This window comes from Nematolebias whitei, chromosome 19 (genome assembly GCF_014905685.2).
Source record: "Nematolebias whitei isolate Nwh7 chromosome 19, NemWhi1, whole genome shotgun sequence".
Lineage (NCBI taxonomy): Eukaryota > Metazoa > Chordata > Actinopteri > Cyprinodontiformes > Rivulidae > Nematolebias > Nematolebias whitei.
The window spans coordinates 2,022,697-2,050,273 of NC_056516.1; the positions used below are offsets into that span (position 1 = coordinate 2,022,697).

General features: G+C 38.9%; 1 protein-coding gene across 1 annotated transcript in view; it reads left to right on the forward strand.

Annotated features, from left to right (window-relative positions):
• LOC119425251 (collagen alpha-3(IX) chain) overlaps positions 1 to 27,577 on the forward strand; it is a 29,239-nt gene that overhangs the window by 364 nt on the left and 1,298 nt on the right. Inside the window, exons 2-21 of the mRNA XM_037692776.1 lie at positions 913 to 966; positions 1,128 to 1,181; positions 1,299 to 1,352; positions 1,420 to 1,473; positions 1,565 to 1,618; positions 1,697 to 1,750; positions 1,836 to 1,889; positions 2,495 to 2,548; positions 6,100 to 6,144; positions 6,293 to 6,346; positions 6,435 to 6,488; positions 6,641 to 6,694; positions 8,452 to 8,523; positions 8,625 to 8,660; positions 8,733 to 8,777; positions 10,735 to 10,767; positions 10,966 to 11,112; positions 19,087 to 19,141; positions 19,885 to 20,079; positions 20,800 to 20,886. Of these exons, the coding sequence (XP_037548704.1) occupies positions 913 to 966; positions 1,128 to 1,181; positions 1,299 to 1,352; positions 1,420 to 1,473; positions 1,565 to 1,618; positions 1,697 to 1,750; positions 1,836 to 1,889; positions 2,495 to 2,548; positions 6,100 to 6,144; positions 6,293 to 6,346; positions 6,435 to 6,488; positions 6,641 to 6,694; positions 8,452 to 8,523; positions 8,625 to 8,660; positions 8,733 to 8,777; positions 10,735 to 10,767; positions 10,966 to 11,112; positions 19,087 to 19,141; positions 19,885 to 20,079; positions 20,800 to 20,886 (1,309 nt within the window). The remainder of the gene's footprint in view (positions 1 to 912; positions 967 to 1,127; positions 1,182 to 1,298; positions 1,353 to 1,419; positions 1,474 to 1,564; positions 1,619 to 1,696; positions 1,751 to 1,835; positions 1,890 to 2,494; positions 2,549 to 6,099; positions 6,145 to 6,292; positions 6,347 to 6,434; positions 6,489 to 6,640; positions 6,695 to 8,451; positions 8,524 to 8,624; positions 8,661 to 8,732; positions 8,778 to 10,734; positions 10,768 to 10,965; positions 11,113 to 19,086; positions 19,142 to 19,884; positions 20,080 to 20,799; positions 20,887 to 27,577) is intronic.

A 27,577-nucleotide genomic window follows, 5' to 3' on the forward strand; every position in this document is an offset into this window, starting at 1 on the left:
CAGCTGGATAACTTGAAAAATAAGCAATTTGCTGACTTCCATTTTGATGTGTGGCTGGATCTAAGCATATGAAAAGTCACTATCAAACATTTACTTACCTTGCTGAAATCCAAGATGGCCACCAACATATAAATTTAACTCAGCTACCCAAATTAATCAGAGGAAACTATGTTGTGAAAAACTTTCAGGAGTCCTTTGCTGATAAATGTGGAAAAGTTTGAAATTTGATTTTAATATTTTTCAGATCTGTAAAATATAAACTAGGTAAAACAGTGTAAGGAAAAGCATTAGTAACAAAAAGGTTAAATCATGTCATCTGGACCAGTTTCTTTAAGTGAGAAATGTTTTGCCCCTCATCCAGAGGACTTCTTCAGTCTGCAACCTGCCAACCAGATCTGTCCCATAGGTAGCCTTCACTGCTGTGTTTCAAGACAACCTCCTGTTGGAATCTCAAAAGTATGCTTTTAACACGTGAAAAACATGTGTTAGTGTTAGCATTAGTGTTTCCAGACTAAAGTGACTTCTCTGTAAAAAATAAAATAAAATAAGCTTTCTAAAATTTGTGAAAACAACAAAGGTATTTTTTATGTCAAAAACATTAAATCGTTGTGACCATAATGCATACATTTAACATTTGGATTGACATCTTCTAGAATGTGAACTAGTGAATGCAGATATTTTTTTGTTGTTGGACTCTGTTTTATACTGTTCGTAATATCAACAAGAAAAATTCATTAATTTTAATTGTTTATTTGACAAGCATAAACAGGCTCATGAATTAAGGCTTTAATAATAACTTATTTTAGTCCAAATTTCATGTTGGGGAGAATTCTGATCCAAAAGATTTTGTCTTAACAATAAAAAATAAAAAAATTCAATTAATACAGATGTTTTCCTCATATTAACCTTCAGGGTCATATGGGAGTTCCAGGTGAGCCCGGAAAAGACGGAAAACCTGGAGACAAGGTATGTATCATTTGAACCATGCTCCAATGATCTTTTCTAATAAACTATTGCGAAAAATGTTTAATGTTTAGTCTTTAATTAAGTCTAAAGAGCAATTGAAATCAAATTAATCTGTTTTTAAGTTCAGTAAAGCATTTTAAAATGTATTTTGCTTTAACCAGGGAGACGCTGGAGAACCAGGCTCTCAGGGAGCACCGGGGCACATCGGTGATGATGTAGGAAACTACTGCTCACAATATAAATGTTGAAACATTTTTGTCTTAAAATTCTAAATATATATATATATATATATATATATATATATAAATACAACCAAAACATCTGTACTGTAGGGACAAAGAGGTCCAATTGGATTTCCAGGAACCCCTGGAGAGAAAGGAGACCGAGTAAGTTTTCCACTGATTGATTTTTACTGGATTTGGAGGCAAATTCTGACTCCCTCCATGTTTGCAGGGTCCACCTGGTTACAATGGGGCTCCTGGTCCCACCGGCCCACCTGGAGCTCCTGTAAGCAGTCAGATCTCTTTGGGTTTCTACCTCATGTAGCTTTCACTCCTCCACAAAAATGATCAGGAACTGATAGATTTCTCTGTCTCAGGGTGTGGAGGGAATTCGTGGTCGCCTGGGTTTGCCAGGGTCTAAGGGGGACGATGTAAGTCCTAAACGTTTGATTAGTCTTCATTATGTAGCTAAACTATTTACATTTACATATTTGCTTTATGTTAATTAGGGAGCTGTGGGACCTCAAGGATTGCAAGGTGTTCCTGGTGAGAAAGGTGATTCTGTAAGTATTAGAGCACAGTCATTATTTTTTAGAACTCTTTTGTTCTCAGCATGTGCTTTTCTAATTGTGTGATATGGCTTCACAGGGAGAACCTGGCAAAGACGGCGCAGATGGACTTCCTGGAGCTGATGGTGAAAAGGTAATCATTCAAATACAAACAGACTATTTTAAACTCTTTTTTTGAGTAATGTCACCTTCAGTACGCCAAAATTTGATGAATGATAGAAAAAGGCATACATTATGGTAATAGGAGCTTTAACTAACAATTAGCTGTCACTAATGACAATATTAGACAGAACTCAACTACCATCTCAGTGTGTCCTCTCTAACTTTATCTCCCAGTTGTTCAACATGTGCTGTACCTCTGATGATCTCATTCCTAATCTTATCCATCCTTATCACTCCTAAAAACAACCTCAACATCTTTATTTCTGCCTGTTGATCCTAAATACAGAAAGTCATGCACATTTGTGACCTCTGCTCGTTGTAGACTCACTGTTCCACCTGCCCGCCCCCCATCATACACATGTACTTAGTCTGCCTTGCTACCTTCGTTCCACATCGTGTTAGCAGGCCAGTGAGCGCTCCAAATGCATGCTGTGATCAGTACAAATGTAAAGGTGTGATAACAAGGTTGATCTTATTGTTCATAATTGATAGAATAAATACGTTGATATGATGCTCATAATGTGTCTGTCTAAACGTCAATAAAATACTTGCAGACAATATGAATTTCCTCCACAGGGAGAACCAGGTGCACCAGGAGGTGTTGGTATCAGAGGGATGGTTGGGATTCCAGTAAGTCCAACTTAATTTTCTTTCACCATTACAATCTTCATCTCAGTTGTATCATGTTCTAATAATGACTTTCATCAGTTAATCTTTCATGCAAAACAAGTGAAAAGGAGATAAACTCCATCCATCCATCCATCCATCCATCCATTCATCCATTCATCCATTCATCCATCCATTCATCCATCCATCATCCATCATCCATCATCCATCATTCATCCATCCATCCATCCATCCATCCATCAATTCATCCATCCATCCGTCCATCTGTCCATCCGTCCATCCATCCATCCATCCATCCATTCATCCATTCATCCATCCATCCATCCATCCATCCATCAATTCATCCATCCATCCGTCCATCTGTCCATCCGTCCATCCATCCATCCATCCATTCATCCATTCATCCATTCATCCATCCATCTGTAGATGAACAGATGCTGTTGTATATTCATCATTTAACGCGGATTCCTCATTTTTCTGGACTGAATAAAACGTGCATTGAATTTAAGGAAATGCAAACGTGAGACGTCATTTAAATTTGACCCATCAAAATGAATGCGGTCATTTATTTACAGAATCAAATTTAACATCAAACATGTACATTAATTTGGCAAATTATGAAAATAACAACAAAGCAATCAATCAGGAAAAATCATACGGCCATGATTTTTCCGTTGCTGCACCACAGACATTTATAAAACTGTACAACTATGATCTTTTACCCACACGGATGTGAATAAGCACTTTACACAGACATTTCTAAATATCTGGAAGAATTTCTACTTGATAGAAAAGTTTAAAGATGGGAAGAAGTTTAGAGGGAGTTAAGATTGAATGGGAGGGGAGGAATGTTCGCCAGAACCGACACTCTCCATCAGAAGCCCAGCTCGCCTCGGTACGCTTGGTAGGAAACTTGACCCATTACCTTTCTGATGATAATCAGCAGATATGGTGTTCCGTTAACGCTACCGGTCCAGCGTCTCCTTCGAATGGCTGTAGCCCGTCAGAAGTAGTGGCGAGGCTCTGTTCGACACACATTCACCTCAGTGGAAAATGTTATAATCCCATGGAACTCGGAAGAGCTTTGTTGTCATGTCAGGAACTCCAACAGCACTCCATCAGAACTCTTAGAACTCCGACAACTCTCCAACTCCGTGAACTCTGTAACTCCGTGAGTCGTAAGTCACTCTGTGTACCTGAGAGTCTGTGTAGACCAGGAAGTACTGACATTTTAAAGACTCTTTCCCGGTTCACTTTTTGGGATTTTTCATTGGTCAGAAACGACCAGAAGGGGTGTGTTTTTGTGACGTAAGAGGTTAGAGACAGCGAGAATTGTTATGAGACAGCACAGAAATGTTCTCACAGACCGAGAGGGTTCTGTTTAGGCGTGTCTAAGAAACAGGTGCAAAACATCTCTATTTACGTCTGAGAGGATTCTAAAACATGACAGTTTTAACATAACAACTTGTTTTTCGTTTGACTGTAACCTTGTAAACGCACACACTTGCTCATTCAAAAGCAGAAATCAGAAAAATGCATAATTACTCTGCAACAGCTTTTAACATGAGAATAAAAATCATTACTCAGTTAATAAAATTGATTAGTTCACTGCAACATCTAAAATGGTTTGAACTAAGACACTTTGATTATCAACATTTGTAAGATAGTAATGATAATAAAAAGAGAGTGTTCTTTTCACTTGAATCTTCAAGAAAGAAAGTCTCAGGATGGGTGAACCTGTATCTATGTATTCAAATACATGAAATGACAGTTCCTGTCCCACAAGGTTCTAAAGGTCAAGAGTTTTGACCTTAGACTTAGTTCCGACGTAGGCCTAGTCCACTACACATCCATTCATCCATCCATGATCCATCATCCATCCATCCATTCATCCATCCATCCATCAATTCATCCATCCATCCGTCCATCTGTCCATCCGTCCATCCATCCATCCATCCATCCAGCCATCCGTCCATCTGTCCGTCCGTCCATCCGTCCATCCGTCCATCCATCCATTCATCCATCCATCCATCCATCCATTCATCCGTCCATCCGTCCATCCATCTGTCCATCCACCCTTTCAATCACCAAACAACCTCCCAAACAACCAACCAAACAGCCACCTTTCAAAATATTCACAGGGTCATCTGGCTATTCAAAACCTGCTCCTTTAAACATGTTTCAATTTTGATCACAAACACTTGAAATTTGTATGAGATTGCAATTGAAATGTTGCCTTTTTTCAGCATTGTTGAGGCTCCAACCACCTATAGGCCAAAGCTGACTATTTTTTGTAGAGCAGCGTCTACCCCAAGCTTTCCTGAAGGACAAAGCTACTCACACTATCCTTGGCCACCGCATGGAAAAAGCACATTTCAGTTGCTTGTACCCAGGATCTCTTTCTTTCTGTTGTGATCTAACCTCATGAACTTTGATAAGAGCTGAAACATATGTAGACCAGCATGCTGAGAGCTTCACTGAAAGAGAAAAGCTCTTAGTACACTGGTCTCTATAACAGGTTAACCACCCCAGCAAAGCTCATGGCTTGAAGACCAACATCTAACAGAATAGCATCATCCACAAAGCAAACAGCTAAGCCTTGAGATTCTGGTCATGAACATGGTCAAATACAAAGGTCATCCCTGGCAAAGTACTGCCTTAAAAACAGATTTGAATTTGTAATAAGAATACAGATATAACTCTTGCTTTGATTAAGCAAGTACCAGATAGCCCTTAAAGGTGACTCAGGCACATCATAATCCATGACTACACCCCAAAAATCTGGATTGAACAATCAAACTCACATGATCCTTTTAGGAGCTCTGCAAGGATAAAAATATACTCCATTTTTCCTAACCTGGATGAAAGCCTCACTCATCCTCCTGATTCCAACAATTAAGTGGAACCTTCTGTTACGATATTTTTGGACTGGACCTATGGTTTTGATCTCCCAGCTCACAAACGTAACACTTCCTTTCACACCCTGGAATCAATTTTCCCCAGGAAGCTGACCTGTGTGATCATTTGATAATTGGAACCTCTTCTCCTGCTCCCCTTATAAAACAGTTGTGGAAACCAACCTGGTCTGTGACTCCACAGGCATTGTCCTGGTTCTTCACTTATTAACCACAAAAACACCACAGTGCCCAAAGTCTTTAGTGTCTCTGGGTGGATCTCGTTCCCTCCTGGTGCCATATTGTTAAACATCTTTTTGACTACTATAGTAACCCTTGCCAAGGTAATGGACTTGCTTTCCCTCAATTTTCACTCTGCTTCCTAAATGATGGACATAGTGGATGGGGTGAAGAGGTCCTCAAAGTATGTCTTCCATTACTCAACAATATCCTAAGTCCAAGTTAGCAGTTGCCCAACCAAACCATAACTTTTTCAGGCTGAAATTCCTGAATTTCTTTCACTTTCAAGTTTTGAACAAAATGTTGTGACTCAACTCCATTACTGTTTTCCATGTGTCGGTTCTCATTTTTGATAATAAATAAATAAAATAAAAAAAGGTAATGTTTAATTTGTTTTTAAATTTGACATGTTGTTCCTAGGGACTTCCAGGAAAGCAGGGAGTAGTGGGACCCCCTGGAGAAAAGGTAATTGAATTGCTCTCCCATGTAATAAAGCATGTCCTTTTGTCATAAATGTTAACCCTACAGCTTTTTCCAGTGTCCAGCTTTGAAGTTTGAGTTTATAAAGATAGAAACAATTGTAAATATAATACAGTTTATGTTGTGTATTTAGGGTGAGACTGGCACTGAGGGACCCACTGGGCCAGTTGGACTTCCTGGGAAAACTGTGAGACACCTTTCCTCACACAATCATAACGTTAGCCTCATTAACTGTTATTTTAAACAAGCCCATCTACTCTTTTCTATTCATAAAGGGGGAGCCTGGAAAAGATGGAGTTGATGGAAAACCTGGAGAACAAGGGGCCACTGTGGGTTTGCCTTTCACTTGTCACCTGTAATATCCTGTTTTTCTGTTGGTTTCAATAAGTCATGCCTATGCAGTTTTATACACATTTTAAGTTAACAGATATTGTTTAATGGATTTTAAAACTGTGAGTAACATGCTAATTTCAAAATGCAGGGTGATACAGGAAAACAAGGGCCAGCGGGGCCAACAGGTCCACCAGGTCTGCAGGTAAGAATGAAGTTTCCTCTTTGGACCCTTCGTGGAACAGTTCTCTCAATGTCACGATGAATAAACCCAAACAAGTGATCAAAAGTGTCTGTGCTGAGTCATCATTGTAGGACACAAGTGATGTGGCTAAAGTTCAACGTAGAATAGATTTTTATTACCAAGTTTAAAAGGATATTAAAACTGACCTTGGCTGTCAATGTTGAAATGATGCTCTATGAATAAAGGGCAGCACAGTGGCACAGTTGGTAGAGCCCTCACCTCTCAGCAAGAAGATTGCTGGATTGAATCCTGGCTGGGACATTTCTAGGTCGAATTTGCATGTTTTCTCCAAGTATGTGTGGGTTTTCTCCAGGTATTCTGGTTTTCTCCCTCATACCAAAAAATGTTAAATGTTAGGCTAATTGGTAACTCTAAATTGTTCCTAGGTGTGAATAGTTGTTTGTCTTGTGTGTCCCTGTGTGCCCCACCTCTCACACATTCACTGCTGGACATGTCCCCCAGCAACTTGAAAAGGAAGAAGCGGGTAAAGATAATAAATGGATAGATAGAACATTTTTAGTAATGACAGTAGTCACAGAGAATGAAGTATGGAGAAAAGACACAAGTTTTGGCTAGGCTAATGGCTAGCTAAATACAGGCCCAGTTTTATGTTATCTTTGTTAATGTTTTAAAATGTGTTTTCAAAAAACTTTATAGTGTGAAATCATAAATGGACCAATACTAAATCTTTACACCAATGCATGACATAATTTGTTTGGTTTGCTGCAGTCTTCTCAGCCGAACCAGAACTACCAGTAGAACAGTCTCTTGTTTTTTTTCCTTCATTCAACCTTTATTTCTACAGGTTAGTCTCACTGAGCCTCAGGGACTCATTTACAAGAGAGACCTGTTTTAAATAAAGAACACAGATGACAACAGTAGACAACTGTAAAAGAAAGCATAAAAATTGAAAAGAATAAATGAAAGAAAAATGTTGCTATATTTTATTTTATATTTATTTTGCTAGCTATTAGTCTAGTATGGATAAAGATTTGCCCAATTTTTCTTCCTTCTTGCTCTCTGACTGATGTCATGGCTGAAAATAACTATTATTTAAAAAAATACAAGACTATTCTTTTATTAACTTCATCTCTTGTGGTGCAGCTGTGGCTGAGTGGTTAGAGCAGTTGTCCTCCAATGCAAGAATTTGGGGTTTGATTCCCCCAGCAGTCACATGCCTAAGTGTCCCTGGGCAAGACACTGAACCTTGTGTGATGTGTGTCCCATCGGTGTATGAATGTGATAAAGCTCTAATTAGTCTTTGTACAGATCTAGTAGAGAGCTGTATGAATGGATGAATGAGGCACAGATTGTGTTGTAAAGAGTTTTGAATATCTTGATAAGATAGAAAGGGACTATATACTGTAAGTACAGTACATTTACCATTTATGTCTGTGAGATGTAGAAGAGGCTACTGCTGATCAGGAAATACTTTTAGTTTAATTTGTAATCAATTAACATGGCACAAAACATAGCACCTAAATAGGAAAGTGATTCTGTGTTACAATGCTCACATTAGTTATAAGTGTTGAAAAAAATCTAGCACAATTATTTCAGCTACCTCTTTGCACAATTTGAATTCATTCATTCAACAATTATTTATGCAGGTTAGTCTCATTGAGCCACAAACACTCATTTACAAGAGAGACCTGTAACATCAGAGTAATTTCATGTGAAATAGTTATCCAGTAATGTTTTCATGATACTTGTGTTTAAAGGGTGTCAAAGGTGATAAAGGTAGCACTGGAGCCAAAGGAATGAAGGGCCATACTGGGCAGAAAGGTGATCAGGTGAGACTAAAGCAACATTTCTGACATTAAACTGAAATAATTTTCAAAATAAAAAAAGAAAAACATCAGCAAATGAACAATCATTTCCACATGACATTTAGGGACACATTGGACCAGCAGGACCTAAAGGCAGTCAGGTAAGACTCCATATGACTGACCTCACACCTTTAGTTTAGTCACGCACTCACCATGTCCCTGTTCTTATACAGGGGGACCCAGGTCTGGCAGGAGACTCTGGAGTCAAAGGAGATCAGGTATTCAACAACATGTACTGACTCGCAAATATAAAGATAAGAGTCATGGAAATAAAAAGGAGCACTTTTTCTTTCTATGTTTCGAGACATAATAAAATGATGTTGTGTTTGCTATGCTCTAAGAGCTTTCAAATCTAACCTAAAGTGTAAAAAAATCCACACAGCAAACAAAATGGAAAAGTTGTGTGTAAAACTAATTGTGCTGTTTTGTTGTAGATTAGCTGCTGTGTTTGGGATCATTAGACCCAGTTTGGTCCAAGCTTCGGCTGTTGGACAGATGTCCTCATATTTGTCTCTAGTAGCCTTTGGTTTACATAGGAGTTCATGGTCCGCTCAATGACTGAAAGAAGTCTAGGCCCTCTTATTGCAAAACAAACCCATATCACAAGCCCTCCACCACTGTCCTTGGCAGTTGGTATGAATTGTTTGGGCTGATTTTCTGCGTTAGGTTTTTGCCAGACATGCTGCTGTGCAGCATGGGTACACATCTCTGCTTTGGTCCTTCATCCAAAGTCTTGTGATTCATTCAGATGACACTTTACAAACCTAAGTCCTTCTGCCATGTTGGTTTAAAAAGAGATTTTCTCCTACAACCATTTCAAACAAACCACACGCATTTAGTGTTTTTCTAATTGTCCTGACATTAGTTGTAGCCTTTAACCTGTTAAAAAAAAGTCCTGTACAATCAGAAAAGCAGCTCTCAAGTATTTTTGTTCTTTCTCTGAGCATTGCACAGTCTGATCTTGGGGTGAATTTACTGGGACGTCCACTCCTGTGAAAATTGATGGCTGTCCTAAATGTTTTCCATGTATGAAAGACTTTTGTCTCTGTAGAAAGGTGGGCTTAAAATAATTTAGACAACCACCGTTTACTCTATAAATTGATGAGCTGTCACAAACCAGAGTTTTTGGATTCTTAATATACAAGCCAGACACAGGAGTACAAAAACATGAACAGCTTTATTGATTTTTGCTGCTGGTTGCTGGAGTCAGGATCAGAAGTGTTAACAGGTCTTCACAGGCAGATGGAGAGTGAGAGTCCCCTGTCAAGACTGCAGCGATGATGTCACTGGTCCTGTGCAGAGCAGCTGCAATAACGTGGTTTGAGGGGCAAATCCAATAACGGGGTCCAGTTGTCAAAGCAGGGGTCATGAACAGGAAGGCAGAGGTCCAGATACAAAATCCAAAAACGTAATCCATGAAGCGTGGTCTAGTAGAGGAAACAGGGTGCGTTATCGTGGCCAGAGAGGCAAACAAATCCAAGAGGAACAGGCAAGACAAGGAGTCCAAAAACAGGCGAGGGCTCAAGGCAAGGATGCAAGGCATGAAACAGGATACTATGATTAAAGGCTTCAGAATCCGGGACTATGGAAGGTATAATAATTCAGCACCAGTGGAGAGGGAGAATGGAGTTTCTAAAGGGTGCAGAGCAGGTGAACAAGATGAGCTGAACAGGTGAGTGGAATCAGAGCTGATTGCTGTGATAGGCTGAGGGGGTGTGGTGAACTGTTAACTGACAGGAGCTGAGGGATAAACAAAACATGAAGGAGAGGGGCAGAAAACATGGCATGTCATGAAGGGGCAGGGAAGTGAGCAGATGGGGGGCCAGCGGGGGCTGCTGATCATGACACGAACAGCAAAAGTTGCATCTATAAGGTCATTGCTGATGACGTTCCTTCTTGGCATCGATTGTCAACACACACCTGAATTCTACAGAGCAACAAACTGACAATGATAGTGACATGCAGGAAATCCTCTGCATGTTGTTGTATACTTACACATAGGGTATAAAAGGTTAGATTTGAAAACATCAATATTTTATTGTCCTGATTCTTACAACCCTAGATTTGAAAGATGGTAGATTTTTATTTTTTTTGCTCCCATCACTGTAAAAAATGTGTATGGATAACCAACTGTCTGTGGATGTGAAAGACCATTTCTGTTTGTGTGTGTTTTAGGGTCCTCCCGGAGTGCCTGGAATCAAAGGAGAGGTATTCAAACATTTCTGTTTTGTGTTTTGTATCCACACAAAATAATGTAAAATACTTTAACATTTTACCAAATTAACTCATCCAACACAAAGTTGGCACATACTGTGAAGTAAAAAGTACCACAAGGACAAGAAGTCCTGACAGTTGAAAGGAGCAACTAGTAAAGCCTCAACTACTGATTTTTACTGTCACTGCCAGCGGGGAGAAAAGGGAAACAGAGGAGCTACAGGAGCTGATGGCAGACCTGGTCAACCTGGACATGAAGGTGCAACGGGTCCCATGGGAGCTCGTGGATTGGAAGGAGAACCAGGTCTTGCTGGACCACCAGGCCCCAGAGGGTTACCTGTAAGTCATACCTCCGTCACACTTCCGTCACTAATGACTACATCCACTTAAGCAGGTCACTACTAGCCTTTAGAGCTACACTGTAAATGGACACACTAAGTGGTTTAATAGAGGGCAGAAGTAGCCTCTTTTCTCATCCCATGATTTATGAGTTCATTAAGATCTTGTTTTTTTACAACTTCCATTTCTAACTTGGTTTAAGTTAGCTTTACATGGTAAAATATTGTTTGGTGCAATTGTCTGTTGTCTTTTAGACGAACGACTTGAGATTGGGTGTTTGGTTTCCCATAAATGTTTTGGAAGTCTATGGTGAGACTTATCAAAAAGAATTAGCTATCCCCCCCGAATAGAATTGTTCGAGTAGGTTCGGCTTAAGCGTCGTGAGATCAATGTAGATTATGGTACTTAAGGTAGCAATAATATACATTGACTCCGCAAAGATTGCAATTTAATGAATGAACTGCATGTTGGCATGGTTAAAGGCCTCTTAGTCTCTAACTTAACTACACAACAAAATTCATTCTTGCCTGGGGTGTTCGAAAACAATACCAAAAACCAATTAAACGATGTCTCAACATCGACAAAAACAGTGACTAAGCAACCAGTTAACAACGTTTCAACATTGACAAAAGCAGTGATTAAGCAACTAGGAAACGACGTTTCGGTGCGCCACTCACTCTGAATGTCAGATTTGCTCACGTTATCGCGTCTGGTAGCATTATCCTAACTGGCGTCACCCCCCTTCGGTCATGGGAGACCGCGAACACGGGTGAGGACGTCGCTCCATGAGCTAAAGTTAGGTTGTCTTTGAGTAGTTTTAACTGTTTGCGCAGCTGAAAGAGGACTTTTAGGTCTGGATTGGAATCCAGTTTACCTTTCGATGGGGTGTATTTGTCTGGGTCAGTCAGATACAGTATCATCGATTTAATTGCAGGATCATCCAACTTCTGAAGTTGGGTGATTTCTGGGTCAGTTGAAAATGACTTTTCATATTTTAGAAGAACTTGGCGAAGTTTGTCTCTTTCTTCATCAGATGTCAGAGCGTCGGCTTGGGCGACCACCTGTTCAATCTGTGATGAGACTGTTAAGGGTTCTCGCTCCTTGCGGAGCTCCAACGAATCTTTTTCTGAGTCGTCGGACCTGTCTATGGGTAAGACACCATAGGTTTGTGGTCCTTGGTCGACGTCATTGGTTGAGAAAAGAGCAATGGCCTGTGATGGTTTCGTGAAACATACTGGCCCAGCTTCTTGACTCGGTACCAGGTTATCTGGGAGTCCTCCCAGAACTGGAATGCCTAGTTCAAAATCATGAAAATCAGTTTCTGAGTTTTCAGTTTGCGATGACTCGTCATCGTTCGTGTGTGAGTTTACCCCCCCTTCGTCCGACGAGGGGTTCTTGGAGGCAATAACAGCAATGTCTTGGTGTGTTTCACCGACATCTGTAATGTTGTCATTCGCGCCTTCAGAGTTAGTAGCGATCGCATCACTACATAGTGCTCCTGGTCGGGTTCCCATTTCAGCGTGTATCAAAGTGTCTAAAAACCTTTGTATTTCCTCTGTCTCTTCCGAGCTCAGAGGTTTAGGGCCTTTTTTCTGGAACCTTTGTGATTTTTTCGCCTCGGGATGTTTCGTCCGAGGTGGGAGGCGGCTAGGTACGTCTTTTGGGGGTTCCTCTTCGGATTTCCCCTGATAATATGGGTCCTCTTGGATACCATATCTTTGCGTCCTACGCATGTCCCATTTACGATGATCACGTCCATCCTCTGAAAGAGGAGCCTTTTTGTCCCAGCGTGCACCTTCATTACGTGGTTTTTTAGTTTGAAAATACTGCCTTTTCTCGCCTGTTTTAGGAGGAGGTGGCGACGAACGCCTTCCTTCCAATTCTAGGGAGTTGGGTTTAACCTTTATACCAGGAAACACCTCTATGGGCGTCTTAGCATGAGAACGTACCTCGAACACATTCACAGCACACTGTTTAATCTCATTTATGGATTTTTCTCTGAAATTTGCCATAATTTGTACTGACATGCGTATGTCAGTGTGGAGATTTTTGCTGAAAACATATTTAAAATTTTCTTCTTCCTCCATTCCGGTTTAATTTCTGTAACCAAAATAAGCTTGGAAGATTCTTTTGTAATAAATCTTTGGATGTTCATTCTTTCCCTGCTTGACCTTGTCAGCGGCTGGGAAACCAGCAGGTCCCGTGCAGGGGTCGTACTCTCTGATCAAAGCTTCACACAGAAGGTTGTAATCCTTTCTCGTTGCATCAGGTAGACGCTCGATGAAGGTGAATACCTCTCTGTCCGAAGTGAGCCGTATCAGACTGATCTTATCCTCAACCGTAGCATTAGGATAATCCTTCAATCTGAATTCGAGATCTTTCAGGTACGCTTTTGTTCCAGTTGAACCCATCGGTCCAAGTACAAAGCGTTGTACATATTTTGAGAGTTTTAGCAGAACATCCATTGAAAGAGGAAGTTTCCATGCACTCTGTTGCATGTTTTGTGGAGGGGACCTGTTCAGGTCTGTTCCTACCACTTTAGGTGAGGGTGGATGGATGAGTCTAAAAGCACCAGGTCTGTAAAAGATTTTTTGAGGTTCTGGTATATTATCCCGACGCTGTTCAGGGTCTGGTTTGGATTCCAGACCACCTCGCCCCTCGTCAGAACTTTTATTTGTTGCTGCTCTTAGCTTCTCCTCACATGCTTTTAAGCGTTCCTGTGATGTATGATAATCACTTTTTAAACGCATACATAGCTCCAGTAATGTGTGTTTATCCATTCTGAGTTCTTCCAGATCTTTGTTAAGCACATCTATTTTACTATTCAGCGAATCAATTTCTGCATTTGCATTTTGCTGTGATTGAAACATCTGTTCAGAATGTTTTTTTGTGAGGACTTCGTGTTCACTTTTAAATTGAAGGAAGTGTTCTTCAATTTTCTGAACCACCTCTTTTTCACTGTCTAACCTTATTGCAAGGTAATCAGCTTTCTCAACAACTGCATAGAATGATTCTTTCAGCAAAATTGCAATTTTAGCCAGCTTTTCATAGTTTGACATTGAAATTTTTGTAGAGGTCACACTCTCTGCAACCTCCTTCAGATTGTCCACTAACTCTTTTGGGTTCATGCTGTCTGCCTGTTTTTGTCTATATGGATGTAAGGGTTCTGTCAGCAGCTTCAACACATTCTCCAAGCAGTCCCTCATCCCATAAGGATCAAAGTCTTTTTCTAACACACCTGTCATGTTCATTCACTGTGTAGCACTTTATCTGTTTAAAACAGTTGCAAGCTTCAGATATTTTACAGGTAAATATTTGTATTCAAGTTGTCATTGAGTTTTCACACTATTTTAGCTTTGGGTTTACACAAAAGTACTGTTATAAGTCAACGTATTCAAATGTGAGTACCTGTCTGTAGGTTTTACCCCAATTCATGAATATTTAAGTAAATGCTCTCTGGCAGTGTTACTTTTTATGTGCTTATTTCTTAACAGATACTAGATTACCAAGCTCTTTTAGTGTATTTTACTCTAAAGCACTGAATTTTTAATAAACCTGCAATTTTCTAAAAAGTCTCACAGCAAATCAGTTTAAAGACACTTTTTAAACCGTTCTGTTCCAGAAATTTGCTATTTTAACTGTTACTCATAGAACCAAGTGGTGAAAAGAAAAAGAAAAGTTGATGATGTGTCAGGATTAATCAGTCTTTCTTCAGAAAAACTGTTATTACTCCTGTCCTCCTGCAAATCTTCTATTTAAAATTAAATAGGAAGATGTATTTTTTAGGTGGCAACTTAAACAGAAAAGTTTCTTTTTCCTGATAAGTTTACTCTTATCTAGTGATTTTGCAATTAAACGTGTATTATCTTTCAAGCAAATGAGTAACTGATCAACTCTGTGATTATCTGTTACTGTGTCTACCAAAAGTTCTCATTTTTTCATTTTGCACCTGCTTGAGGATTTATCAGTGAATGAAAAATATCCTAGTAAACGCCTCTCTGGGCGTAAATACTTTACTGACTTAATGGTAAGATAACATAACAGTATAAATCAGCTCGAGGAACGTTTATTAGCTCAAAAATGCCTTACAGAAAAAAAAAAAAAAACGTTTAATTTTACTAAAATACCTAAAACTGAAGTGAAACTGTGATCTCAAGTTTCCCAGGAGGGGGCAGTGTTTAGCTTTCTACCAGCAGGAGTCTATGACGACTTCCTGTGACGTTCGGTTGACATCCTGTTTTTAGCCGCTTAGCTTAAAGTTAGCTTCGGCTAAACTCGGTTAAAATCAACATTTCTGAACGGTATTGAAGCGTAAAAGTGGCGTTCTTTCAACAAGCACGACTTCTTTGCATGAAACATGAGTTTTCTGGGACATATGGCAGCTTTATTTAGTGATTTTAAGCACAGTGAAGGCTCCGGTTGCAACCGAGCTCATTTCCGACATGGAGGAAGTGACGTGACACGTCACTCATCCGGTCGTTAGCTGTTAGCTTAAAATTAGCATCGCTAGCGTTGTTCAAAAACATCATTTAATGACGGATTTTAAACTCAAACGCGGCGAAATTTCAACAATTAGACTTCGAAGAACTTAGCAGCTGATCAGAATACAGCTTTTAAAGTGTTTTTGAACTTTAAAAAGCAGATTTTATTCCCTATGAAAACGAGTTTTCATTTCCGGGTCACTGACTGACACGTCCCTCATCCAATGAGAGCATTCCACGGCAGCTAATTCAACTGAATCCAACCAATCACGCAGCGTTTTCCCCAGCTAGCATGTTAGATTTATCTGAACAAGTCTGTCAACTTTTTGTCTTTTAACCTGTCAAAATGCACTTTTTTCTGTTAAAAGACGTAACGATAAGCTCCCAGCTGCACGGAGTCGGCGCTCCGGTCTCAAAAACGTCTTTCTAGCTATTTAAACAACTCGTTCGAACTTTTTCAGAACCGAGCCGGTACCAGAACCGAACCTCTGTCCGTTTGGACCAGTTTAAACAGAATACAGCGTTTCCACAGCTCAAAGCCAGCTTTAGTTACACATAACAGGCGTACAATTTCAGCTTTAAAAGACATATGACTCACAATTTCAGCTCCATAACATCACTAGCTCAACACAGCGGAAACATGCAGAGCCAAGCTCCAAGCGGCGCAGCTTCAGCTGCGTTCCAGCACAGCTGACAAACTGTTATTTTTCTTCATGCCAACACGTAAAATCAATCTTTACATGAATACACAGTCATTTATGAGCACGTTACGGGCCACCAGATGTAGTATGAACAGATGCTGAGATATATTCATACATTAAACGGGTTCTTCATTTTTCTGAACTGTGTAACATGCGTGCATTGAATTTAACAGAAATGTAACGAGAGACGTTATTTATCTTTGACCCATCAAAATGAATGCGGTCATTTATTTACAGAATCAAAGTTTAACATCAAACATTTACATTAATTTGGCAAAATATGAAAATAACAACAGCATAATTAATCAATCAGGAAAACCATACGGCCATGGTTTTCCGTTGCTTCACCACAGACATTAATGAAAACATCTGGATTAATTTCTAGCAGAAAGGAGAGTTTGAAGATGGAAAATTGAGATTTATCTTACAGAGAGATGTGTGAGGGAATTTATCTGTTTTAACCAGAACAGCACGCTCTTTGGAAATCAGCTTGTCCCAAACGATACACTTTTGGGTGAAGGTCGACTTTACCTTTCTGAAGATAGATCAGGTCGGCGTGAAGTCCTACTTCCAGCCACTTTCAGCGTCTCCGTTGAGAACAGCTAAAATACCTCGAGAGTCGTGCGAGGTTATCCAAACAGAAGTTATAATTCCCAAAATCGTCTCTGGCCCAGCTGCAACCATGAATGCCTGCGTTTTGCATCCAGGTTGTCCCAAACGCTCTGCATTCTGGATTCCAAGAACTCTGAACTCCGGAACTCTTCAAAACTCTCAAAACTCTCAAAACTCTCTCATCTTCAACTCTACTGTTGAACTGGGAAGTTGCCACATTTAAACGGGGTATACTTCCGGTTCATTTGAGAGCTTTCTGATTCGTGGATGGACCAGAACAGAGGTGTGGTTTGTGATGTAAGGTGTTATGGAAAGTCAAGGATTGTTTAAGAACAGACAGAAAGATTGTTGGAGAAAACCAGTCTTAGTGGCGTCTCTACTCCTAGTATCTGCTGTGAAAGTTAAACATGACATTTCTTTTCAGTAAACTTTTTAGTTGACCGAAGCTCGAACTTTAACACACTTACAAATTTGCTCATTGAAGACAGAAAAATCAAGAAATGCATATTACCCTGATTTCTTCTTTGAATGAGGAATAAAAATCATTACTACTGTTTAAGTAAATAAAAATGAGTAGTTCACTTCAACATGTAAACATTGTTTGAACTAACACAATTTGATTATCAAACATTTGTAAAATAGTAATGATCATAGAGAATTGTCTTTTCCACTTGATTAATTCAAGAAAGAAAGTCTCAGGATGGGTCAAACTGTATTTCTGGATGCAGATCAATGAAATGACAGTTTCTGACCATATGATCCTAAGGTCATTGATTTGACATCAGGTCAAGTTCACTACACGAGCACAGAATTTCAGGATCATTTCACCTTAGTATTAAAGATTTAATTGAGACAAAGTTAAAGTATGCAGATATTACATGTAATCAGAATGCAGTCTGAGGAACAAAATCAGAGTGAACCTTGCCTGGTCAATCAGCCTCGTGTTTGTTCCACCAAACTCTGTGTATGAGCGAGATTTATAGGTTTCTCATGTCCCGCCCTTTCGGGTTCGGACAGACTTGTGATTGGGTGTCAAAACCTCTTGATGGTCCGAGTGACACCATGTTCAGCCACTCAGGAGCAGATCTTATCTCCATGGTTACTCCGAAGGCCGCAGACAGCCTTGCTCATTCTTCTACTGATAAGGGTTAATTTACGAGCTTTGTTTTGGAACGCAGGAGCACTTACTCTCTAGCTTGTAATTTGGCTCTCGTCTGTATAAAGCTTTAAAATACGATTCCTGTGTGTCTGAACTATTATTAATGTGAGAGCATAAATACTCAACTTGTGTTAAGTATAAAGTATATGAATGTTGTGATTTAGCGTTATTTATGTTAATCAATGTGTGAGCAGTGTGTCACATTGCTGGGCCCTCACTCTCAGCTGCTCTACTCAGAGAACAAAGAAGGATCGTTTCCTGCTGCACAAACAAGTGTCTTACCTGTCTCTGTTTCCCTCAGAATTATATCAAATGTGAACTTGTATGATTATCCTTAGCACTTATGAGATTATATATAAAACATAGTAAACACTTTAGAATTAATGCAGGCCTGTAAATATAGTTCAAACCCTTGAATTCAGACACGCACACACCTTGTAGAAAATGCATCATTTCACATCATCAGAGAAATGTCAAGGCTTGTCAAAAGATATAAAAAGATATAAAAGATATCAAATCCAACAATCTCTACAAAGATAATTGAACAAATCATTCTAATGAGACTAATCAGAGCTTTAGATCACATTCATACACTGATGGGACACACATCGGAGGCTATGAGGGGTTCAGTGTCTTGCTCAGGGACACTTCGGCATGTGATGGCTGGTGGATTAGAACCCTCAACTCTTGCATTGGAGGACGACTGCTCTAACCACTCGGCCACAGCCGCTCCTTAAATTGTGGAACCAGCTCCCCATTCATATTATACAGGCTAGAACGCTCTGTGATTTCAAGTGTCTTCCTGAAACACATCTATACTTACTGGCTTTTAATACAGTTTTTTTTTTTTGTTGTTGTTAAATTTTTAATATTTTTTGCATCTTGTAATGTTTTTTATTAGTTTGCATTATTAAACTGTTGTAACATGATAGTTTTTATGTACAGCAATTTGGTGAATATCAGTTGTTTAAAATCCATAAATGTGTTATGTAAACAATTTGATTTGATCTTCATTTTGCAGGGCCCAAAAGTGAGTGATGAAAAGCTTCGGGAGATGTGCTCAGCAGTTGTTGAAGGTGCACTTTCTGACCTTGATGTCCTTACAGTTGATTTATTTGTCATACGTAGGGATGCACAGATACAAGCAGCAGTACTGGGTATTTGTTCAATGCCTCATGTATGTACTAATACTCATAAAAGTGTTCCAATACCACAGTATCTGCCTCTTTATGAAGGTGTGACGTTCAGTCTCAGTGGTAGAACAATGTCAGCCGTGTGGAGATGTTTCAAATTGATTGTGATGACAAAAGTAAAACGGACTGCAAATTCTACTCTGCAAAGGTGTCAAGAGGAGGGATAAGAACTAGCACTTTCAACACAAATGGTTTGATAAAACATGAAAGACACATAACGTTGACTTCAGATTGTTTGCTAACAGCAAAGAGAACAGCTTCAGTCTGTCAGTGAGCAGAAATATACAGATCGAAGCACGGGCTTCCCAATGATCTCACCACTCACCAAAGGGCACTGCTGGAAAAATCTACTGTCTTGGAGTTTGAGGAGTTATCAGAAAAAGTAGACTTCTTTGATTTTCAAAATATTAAAGGTTCAAAATAAGGAGCATAATGACATCTATTAGTAAAATGAAATGAACAAAAAATAGTACTTAATATAGGCTAATACTCAAATGTAAGTACTTGTACTCCGTTTTAATAATGTCAGTGCATGTGTAAAGTGTAAAATGTCATCAAACAATATTTTAAGAAGCATTTGTTGGATAAAATGATTATCTATGATTATTTATTTGTTGTACCTGTAGAGCAATTACAAGAGTTTATGAAAGAGATGTTGAAGAGGCCAGCAGCCATTAGTGCTCCAGGTACCCCTGGACCAGCAGGACCACCTGGACTACCTGGGCCAGCTGGAGTGGCAGGACCAACAGGTACTCCAGGGCCAATGGGCCCCAAAGGCCATCCAGGATTCTATGGACTTCCAGGTGCACCAGGCGAGAAAGGTTGGTTCCTGTAACCTTTAAAACTATCTGCAGTGGTACCCCTACACTGTGTGCAAGTGTGTGTGTGTGTGTGTGTCCTTGTTTATGCTACTTTGTGAGGCCCATTTTTCCAACTTATTCTGCATTGTGAGGACCAACTGCTCCTTATGGGGCCCAAAGCCCGGGCCCCATAAGAAGAAGTCCCGTTGGTGGGTTAGGGGCTAGGTTTAGGACTAAGGTGTGAATTGAGGATGTGTTAGGTTTAGGGTTAGGTATGTACTGGTAATGGTTAGGTTATGGATAAAGGTCATGGTTAGGCTATAGAAATGAACGAAAAATGAATGGAAGTCAATGCAAAGGCCCCATAAAGATAGCAAAACAAACCTGTGTGTGTTTGTGTGTGTCAGTGTGTCAGTGTGGGAGATTTTTGTTCCTACATATTTTACATGATAAAATTCTGCATCGGACCAGTGATAGTAAGAAAATAATTAATGAAACTATTAGAGAAATAAAGTCTGTCCACTGTGAGTTGGTTTTTAGAGCCATCAGTGAATGAAACATGTTAAGCAAAGCATTCTGCGAATTGAAGGAGTTTACTCTTGCATACATTATTTAATCAATAATTCACTTAACAAGGCTGAGTGGAGCCATTGTCAGCTGATTATAATCTTATAGTTGTTAAAATGGTTTATGTTTTCATATTTTCCTCATGTTAATATCCATGTTTTCTGCTGACTGAAGGAGAAGCCGGGGGAAAGGGAGCCAAAGGAGACAAGGGAGAGGATGGTGTGGGAATCAAAGGAAGTCCCGGTGCACCTGGTATACCAGGTAAATGGAGTGTGTTTTGACAGTAAAGGCTTTTTATAATCAATGAGAAGGTCCAGGTCTTGTGTCTTACTGATGTGGGTGCAAGACAAAAATGGCATAGTTATCACCACTGGTAACTATGTTACTTACCAGTGGTAACTATGTTACTTACCAGTACTCTTACCACCCACTGTCACCCGTCTGGTGCATTGCCTGTAGTCAGAACTAGTCTCTTCCAGGATATGGGTCAAGCGTTGTGTGACTGGTTAGAGTCGTGGGCGTGTTTATGTAAAGTGGTTGCTGTAAGTGAATCTCAGAGTAGCATTTACTGAGGAGCTGCTGTCCAAGGCTGTTAGAAAATACAGACAACATTACAACTGTTTCAGTAGAAATAATAATAATAATAAAAAAGATTCAATAAAACATAAATAAAGGTAATAGTAAAAGAACTTGTGGAAGGAGATGGGACAATTTGGTGCACGCAGGAGACAACACAGAGAACCGGCAGCTCTCTGCGATTGTGCTGACAGAGAGAGAGAGAGAGTCACCTCCAGGCAGCCATGGTGGTGATATGACTGGGAAGGAGTGTGCTCCCCAGCCACGTAGCATAGGAGTACGTTCCTGCAACACCTGTTGGAAACAATAGTGGTCTTTGTGACAAATGTACAAAATATCACTTGTCCCCAATTCACAACAGAAATACCAGCTCTTCCTCCAACTCCTCTATCATAAACTGAAAATAAGCATTCACCCTGAACGTGTGCGGCCTGTGTTAATTCTGGCTGATTGTCACATCAGGATTTCTCCCCAGTGCTTCTCTTTTGAGTATGAAATGTCTGGGAGAAAACGACCATCTATGGTCACATCAGCAGGGTCCGGCGTTCTACATCATGTTCAAGTGTAATTAGGCCTTTAGAGCCTAAAAGCACTCAGAGGTCAAAAGAATTGTTTAAACCTACCAACGTTTCAGCTGTCTTTTCAGACATGTGTACGTGATATAATAGGTTGACCAGGTCCATACCTGCAAAAAGTAAGACAAAGAGTGTGGCATAATGTGGGGTATTGCCTGGTGCACCCACAGCTTCCAGTGGACAAAGATGAAGGTAGCAAAATGATGGAACGCTGATCTACAGTATTCTTCATCCCACATGCACTCAGTTTGACTGACATCAATCAGAGCTTTTTTGATGACAATCTTCACTGCTTTCTTCACATTCACGAGATACTGTATAAGCCACGCCTCTTTCGAGTAGCATTGACTTTTGAAAAATATTTAAAATGTGGGATAATATTCCAGTTTGTGGAATAGGATGAAAGACATATTCTCTTGTATCTATAAGAGCTGAACATTTATTGAAACTTTTAGAAATTATTCAATGGATTTATATTTACAATTAATCGACTTTTTGAGTCAACAAATATGGCTACCCAAGCAGATTCACTTTAGCAAACAGAAAAAAGTCTACGATTCAGTTAAATTTTTAAAGACTTACCTGTTTACATGTGAATGACATACTGAAACAATGTGGTTGCATCATTTCAATTCAGTTTATTTATATAGCTGCCATTTCACAACAGAAGTCGTCTCAGGGCACTGAACATAAAAACTCAGTTAATAACGTTATGTATCTAAGGAGCCAACATACTGCTTTGAGATTGAGCATCAGGAAGGGCATCCAGTGTAGAAACAATTGCCAAGTTTTTGTGTGAGTTAGTCCATTGTGGAGACCCCTAAGAAAGGGAGCAACTGAAAAAAGAAATTAAAAAAAGAAAACAGTACATGTTCACACAGTAATGTTTTTATTGCAATTGTTTAGACAAGACTGCAAAAATTGTTAATCTACTGCAGTTTCCATGCCAGGTTATTAGCTGGCACTGTATTTTTAATTTATTTTTGGTAATTTATTGACATGCACATGCATTAAGACACTCAAAAACAGTTTATGTTTAGTATTTGTGGAATGAGTAAAAAGAGATCCCAAGAGATAGTGTAGCACATGTATGCTCCAAGTTTGAAGCTATGCTAAACTGAAGAGTGAGCAGCACAAACATTGTTACTGTTGCTCATCTTCTTGTGCATGCACAGATAAACTATTGACTGCATTGATTTCACAGCAATGCTGAGTGTTTTCAAAAACTTTGCCTCTGAGACCAGGATACAAAAACTTTCATTGTCAACTAATATGATTGGGTTTTTTTTGTGTACACAAACTGCTAAAACACACAAAAAACATGTTCTGGTGTTACAGGCCAAATTAATCTGTATCCGGATTAAACCCGGATATAGTTAGGCCCAGGCCAGAGTATAGTGACCTGGGCCAAACTGTACCTGGGGTGTGTGAAATAGCCTAGGCCAGAATATATGCATCTATATACGCATATACAGTATATCAGTATATACAGTATATATACAGTATGTAAAATCTGAATTCTGTAATATTACATGTGGAGTGCCTCAAGGCTCTATACTTGGACCTAAGCTATTTATTTTATATGTGAATGACCTGGTAAATGTGTCTGGATTTTTTTTAATGTATTTTGTTTGCAGATGATACTACTTTTCTTTGTGTGGGTGAAAATGTTGTGCAAATGTTGAAGATGGCACAAACAGAATTTGTGAAAATACAAAATTGGTTTCAACTAAACAAATTATCTTTAAATGTTGATAAAACAAATTATATGATTTTTAGTAATAACAAGAAAGTGCTTGATACTCCATTTAGAGTCGATGGAATTGAAATTAATAGAGTCAATGAGGTGAAATTTCTGGGTGTCATCATTGATAAAAAACTAACATGGAGATCTCATGTAAAAAACTTAAGAACTAAAATAGCTAAATCGATTGCAGTAATGTACAAAGTTAGAGAGTTATTCAATGATAAAGCAATGTTTCTATTGTATAATGCCATTATTGTTCCACATTTAATTTACTGTATTGAAGTCTGGGGTAAAGCATGTAAAACAATTACAAATCCAATTTTTATTTTACAGAAAAGAGCCATAAGAATTATTACCAGAAAAGATTATAACCATCCGTCAAATATATTGTTTCATCAGCTAAAGATATTAAAATTTTATGACTTGGTTGATTACAATATCTTACTGTTTATGTATGTGGCCAACAAAAACATACTACCTACTAACATTCAAGGGACATTTGTTAAAAGAGAAAGTAATTATTATCTTAAGGGGACGGAGATGTTTGTGAAGCCGTGGTGTCGCACCAGTCTGAAGATGTGATCCACTAGATCTCAGGGTATTAGATTGTGGAATGATCTGGAGGTTGATATTAAAAATGCCAAAACTGTACATATTCAAGAAGATGATAAAAATGTGTTTTTTAAAAAATATTAAGTATAATGTGAGTTCATAAAAATTGTTTACAGTTGATCTTATATTTTAGCTAAGTTTTTATTTTATTATTTTTTATTTTTTTATTAATTCATCTTGCTTTTGTATAGTAATTTTGTTTGGAATATATTTTGGGGACAAGGGGCAGATATTATAAGAATTCATTCTTCTTCTGCTGCCTTTCATTTTATTTCTGTGATTGTATATCTTTTTTCTTTTATTTAAATTGTATTATATTTGTTGTTTGGATGAAATGAAATGAATAAATACATACATATCCAGGATCTGCTTGGAACTATTTCCATAATAATTTCATTTATTTCCTGAACATACATGCTCCTTTTCGTCAGTTCAGAATAAAGGGACGAGACAGCCCCTGGTTTACTCCAGAGCTAGCTGACCTCCTGCACAGGAGAGATCATCTTTGGGCCACAGCGAGAAAATCTGACTCAGACACTGATTGGTTGAGTTTTCGACAGATGAGGAATAAATGTACAACTGCTGTCAAAGCAGCAAAACGAAACTATTTCTTATCTCAGACCTCCAAAAATCTAAATGACCCTAACAGATTCTGGAAAACAATTAAATCTCTCTCAGGCAGCCCCCAATCATCTGACCTCCCATCACAACTTCTCGTTAACTCTGCTCCTGTGTCAAATAAGCACGAGATCCTGAACTGTCTCAACAAACATTTTGTTGCTTCTGGTTCTTTATTTGACACAGTAACTAATGGAAGATCAGCCACTTCACTTAATAACCAAACTTCTACAAATCAAATCCCTCCTACAAGTCAATCCTCAGTTAATCACACCTTCTCTTTTTCTCCGTTCTCAGTCAGTGAGGTCAATAAACTGTTAAAAGATCTTGATCCTAAAAAATCTGCAGGTCCAGATGAACTTCCACCTTATTTCTTAAGGCTGGCTGCTCATATCATCACAGTCCCTGTGACCCACATCTTCAATCTCTCCATAAAACAAAACTCCATCCAGACGCTTGGAAAACAGCCTTTGTTCTTCCTTTGCTGAAGGGAGGTGACCCCACCTCACTGAACAACTATGGACCAATCTCTAAACTCTGCATTTTAGCCAAGGTTCTAGAAAAACTGATAAACTCTCAAATCAAAAATTACCTGGACTCATTTAACATCTTACCTCCACATCAATCTGGTTTCAGGAAACAACACAGCACAACCACTGCTTCACTGAAGGTTCTTAATGACGTTGTTGAAGCACTGGATGCTAAGGATTATTGTGCTGCACTTTTCTTAGACCTGTCTAAAGCTTTTGACACTGTGGATCAGAACATCTTGTGTCATAAACTCTCAGAAATCGGTTTCTCAGATCACACCATTGGTTGGTTCTCTAACTATCTTTCAGACCGGAGGCAATGTGTTCAACATAATGGTACTTCCTCCAGTTATTTAACAGTCAACAATGGTGTACCACAAGGCTCAGTCTTAGGACCCACCCTCTTTACAATCTACATACATAATGTAGGTAAAAACATCCCTAATGCATCCATACATTTCTATGCTGATGACACAGTTGTTTATTGTCGAGCTAAAACAGTTGCTAAGGCTTTCCAGCTTCTGAAATCTGCATTTAACTACATCCAGACTGATTTGTTTCACCTCAAACTTGTCCTAAATGCCGAAAAAACCAAAGGGATGCTTTTTTCAAATAGGAAGTTGGTCCCAGCAGTTCTTCCTCCGATTTTATCCTCAAATGGTGTCCCGATTGAGTTTGTTGATTCCTATAAATATTTGGGTATCTTGGTCGACTCACATCTTTCTTTTAAGCTCCATGTGGAAAACTTGGTAAAGAAACTGAAAATTAAACTGGGTTTCTTTTTCAGAAACAGATCCTGTCTAACCCTGAATGCTAGAAAACGCCTTGTATCTGTGACTTTCCTTCCCTCAATTGATTTTGGTGATATTATTTACATGAACGCTCCTACAAGAACCCTGCAGATGTTGGATGCTGTCTATCATGGTGCACTAAGATTCATAACTGGCTGTGATTATCGTACCCACCACTGCACCCTGTATTCACTGGTTAACTGGACATCATTAACTTCACACAGACTCTCTCACTGGTACATTTTCATCTTTAAATCACTTCTTGGTCTGCTGCCTTCATACATCTCCTCCTACATGTCTCTGCGTGAGTGCAGCTACGGAGTGCGCTCTCAGGACATTATTACCTGCAGTGTTCCCTCAGTGAGGACTGAACTAGGCAAAAGGGCCTTCTCCTATTCCGCTCCTGTTTCCTGGAATATCTTACAAAAAGATTTGAAGCTCTCGACCTTGACCTCTCTAAGTGTCTTTAAGAATCTGTTGGACTCCTGGCAGGGACCAATGCAGACATGTTCCTGTTTTTAGTTTTATACATTTGTCTCGGAATCTAGTAGTTTTTTTGGTTTTGTTACCTTTTTCCTTTTAGCCATCCTATTTGTTAAAAAAACAAAAAAAAAAAAAAAAAAAAACTGTAGTATGAGTTTTTATAACTGCTTATTGTTGTTGCTGTTGTCCATTGTTGTCATCTTTCTTTGTTGAAATCAGGTCTCTCTTGTAAATGAGTCCTCGAGGCTCAATGGGATTTACCTGTATAAATAAAGGTTGATTGATCTGGCCCTCATACCAAATTTCCTGAGTTTTCAGATTTCAGTCAGTTAGCTTTCTCAATTTATCTGACAAAGCTGAACCCCCCAAAAAATGTTTTAAAAAATAAGTAATTCTTGTACATATGACTCAACACTATTTATATCATGGGGGTATATTTTGTCTCAAGGGGTATGAATAAGCTTAGACCAATTTATACCACAGAATACAAATTGGATTATGGGCCGGGGTATAACAAGACACTTTTAAATACAGGTATAGTCCAGACTGGGGGTATACGATGGTCTGTTACACCAGTTTTTCCTATAGGCAGTGCCAAAGCAACAGGGCCTTGGCTAATGTTAGTGTGATAGTAACAGTAACATAATATAAGATTGTTCATAATGTAATTTACAAGGTTTGACCAAAATGACTCTGGCTCTTCTCAACATAGAATATTTTTTTGTCATGAAAGACAGTAGGTAATATGCATTCCTTCATGGTTTACTAGGTCTTTAGTTAGGACAAATTCTTCTTAAAATGAATCTTCATGCAAATATCTTTGAGATTAGAAAATACATATTATGGAAAATAACTTTACATCTGCTTTAATAATACATATTACATGTAAAAAAAAGTTAAATCTGGTCCTCTGGACATTAAAAACAAAACAAAACAAAACAAAAAAAATTGTAGAAACGTTTCGTCTTTCATCCGAAGACTTCCTCAGTCTGAGGTGCTGTATTCAGCTCAGTCTTATAA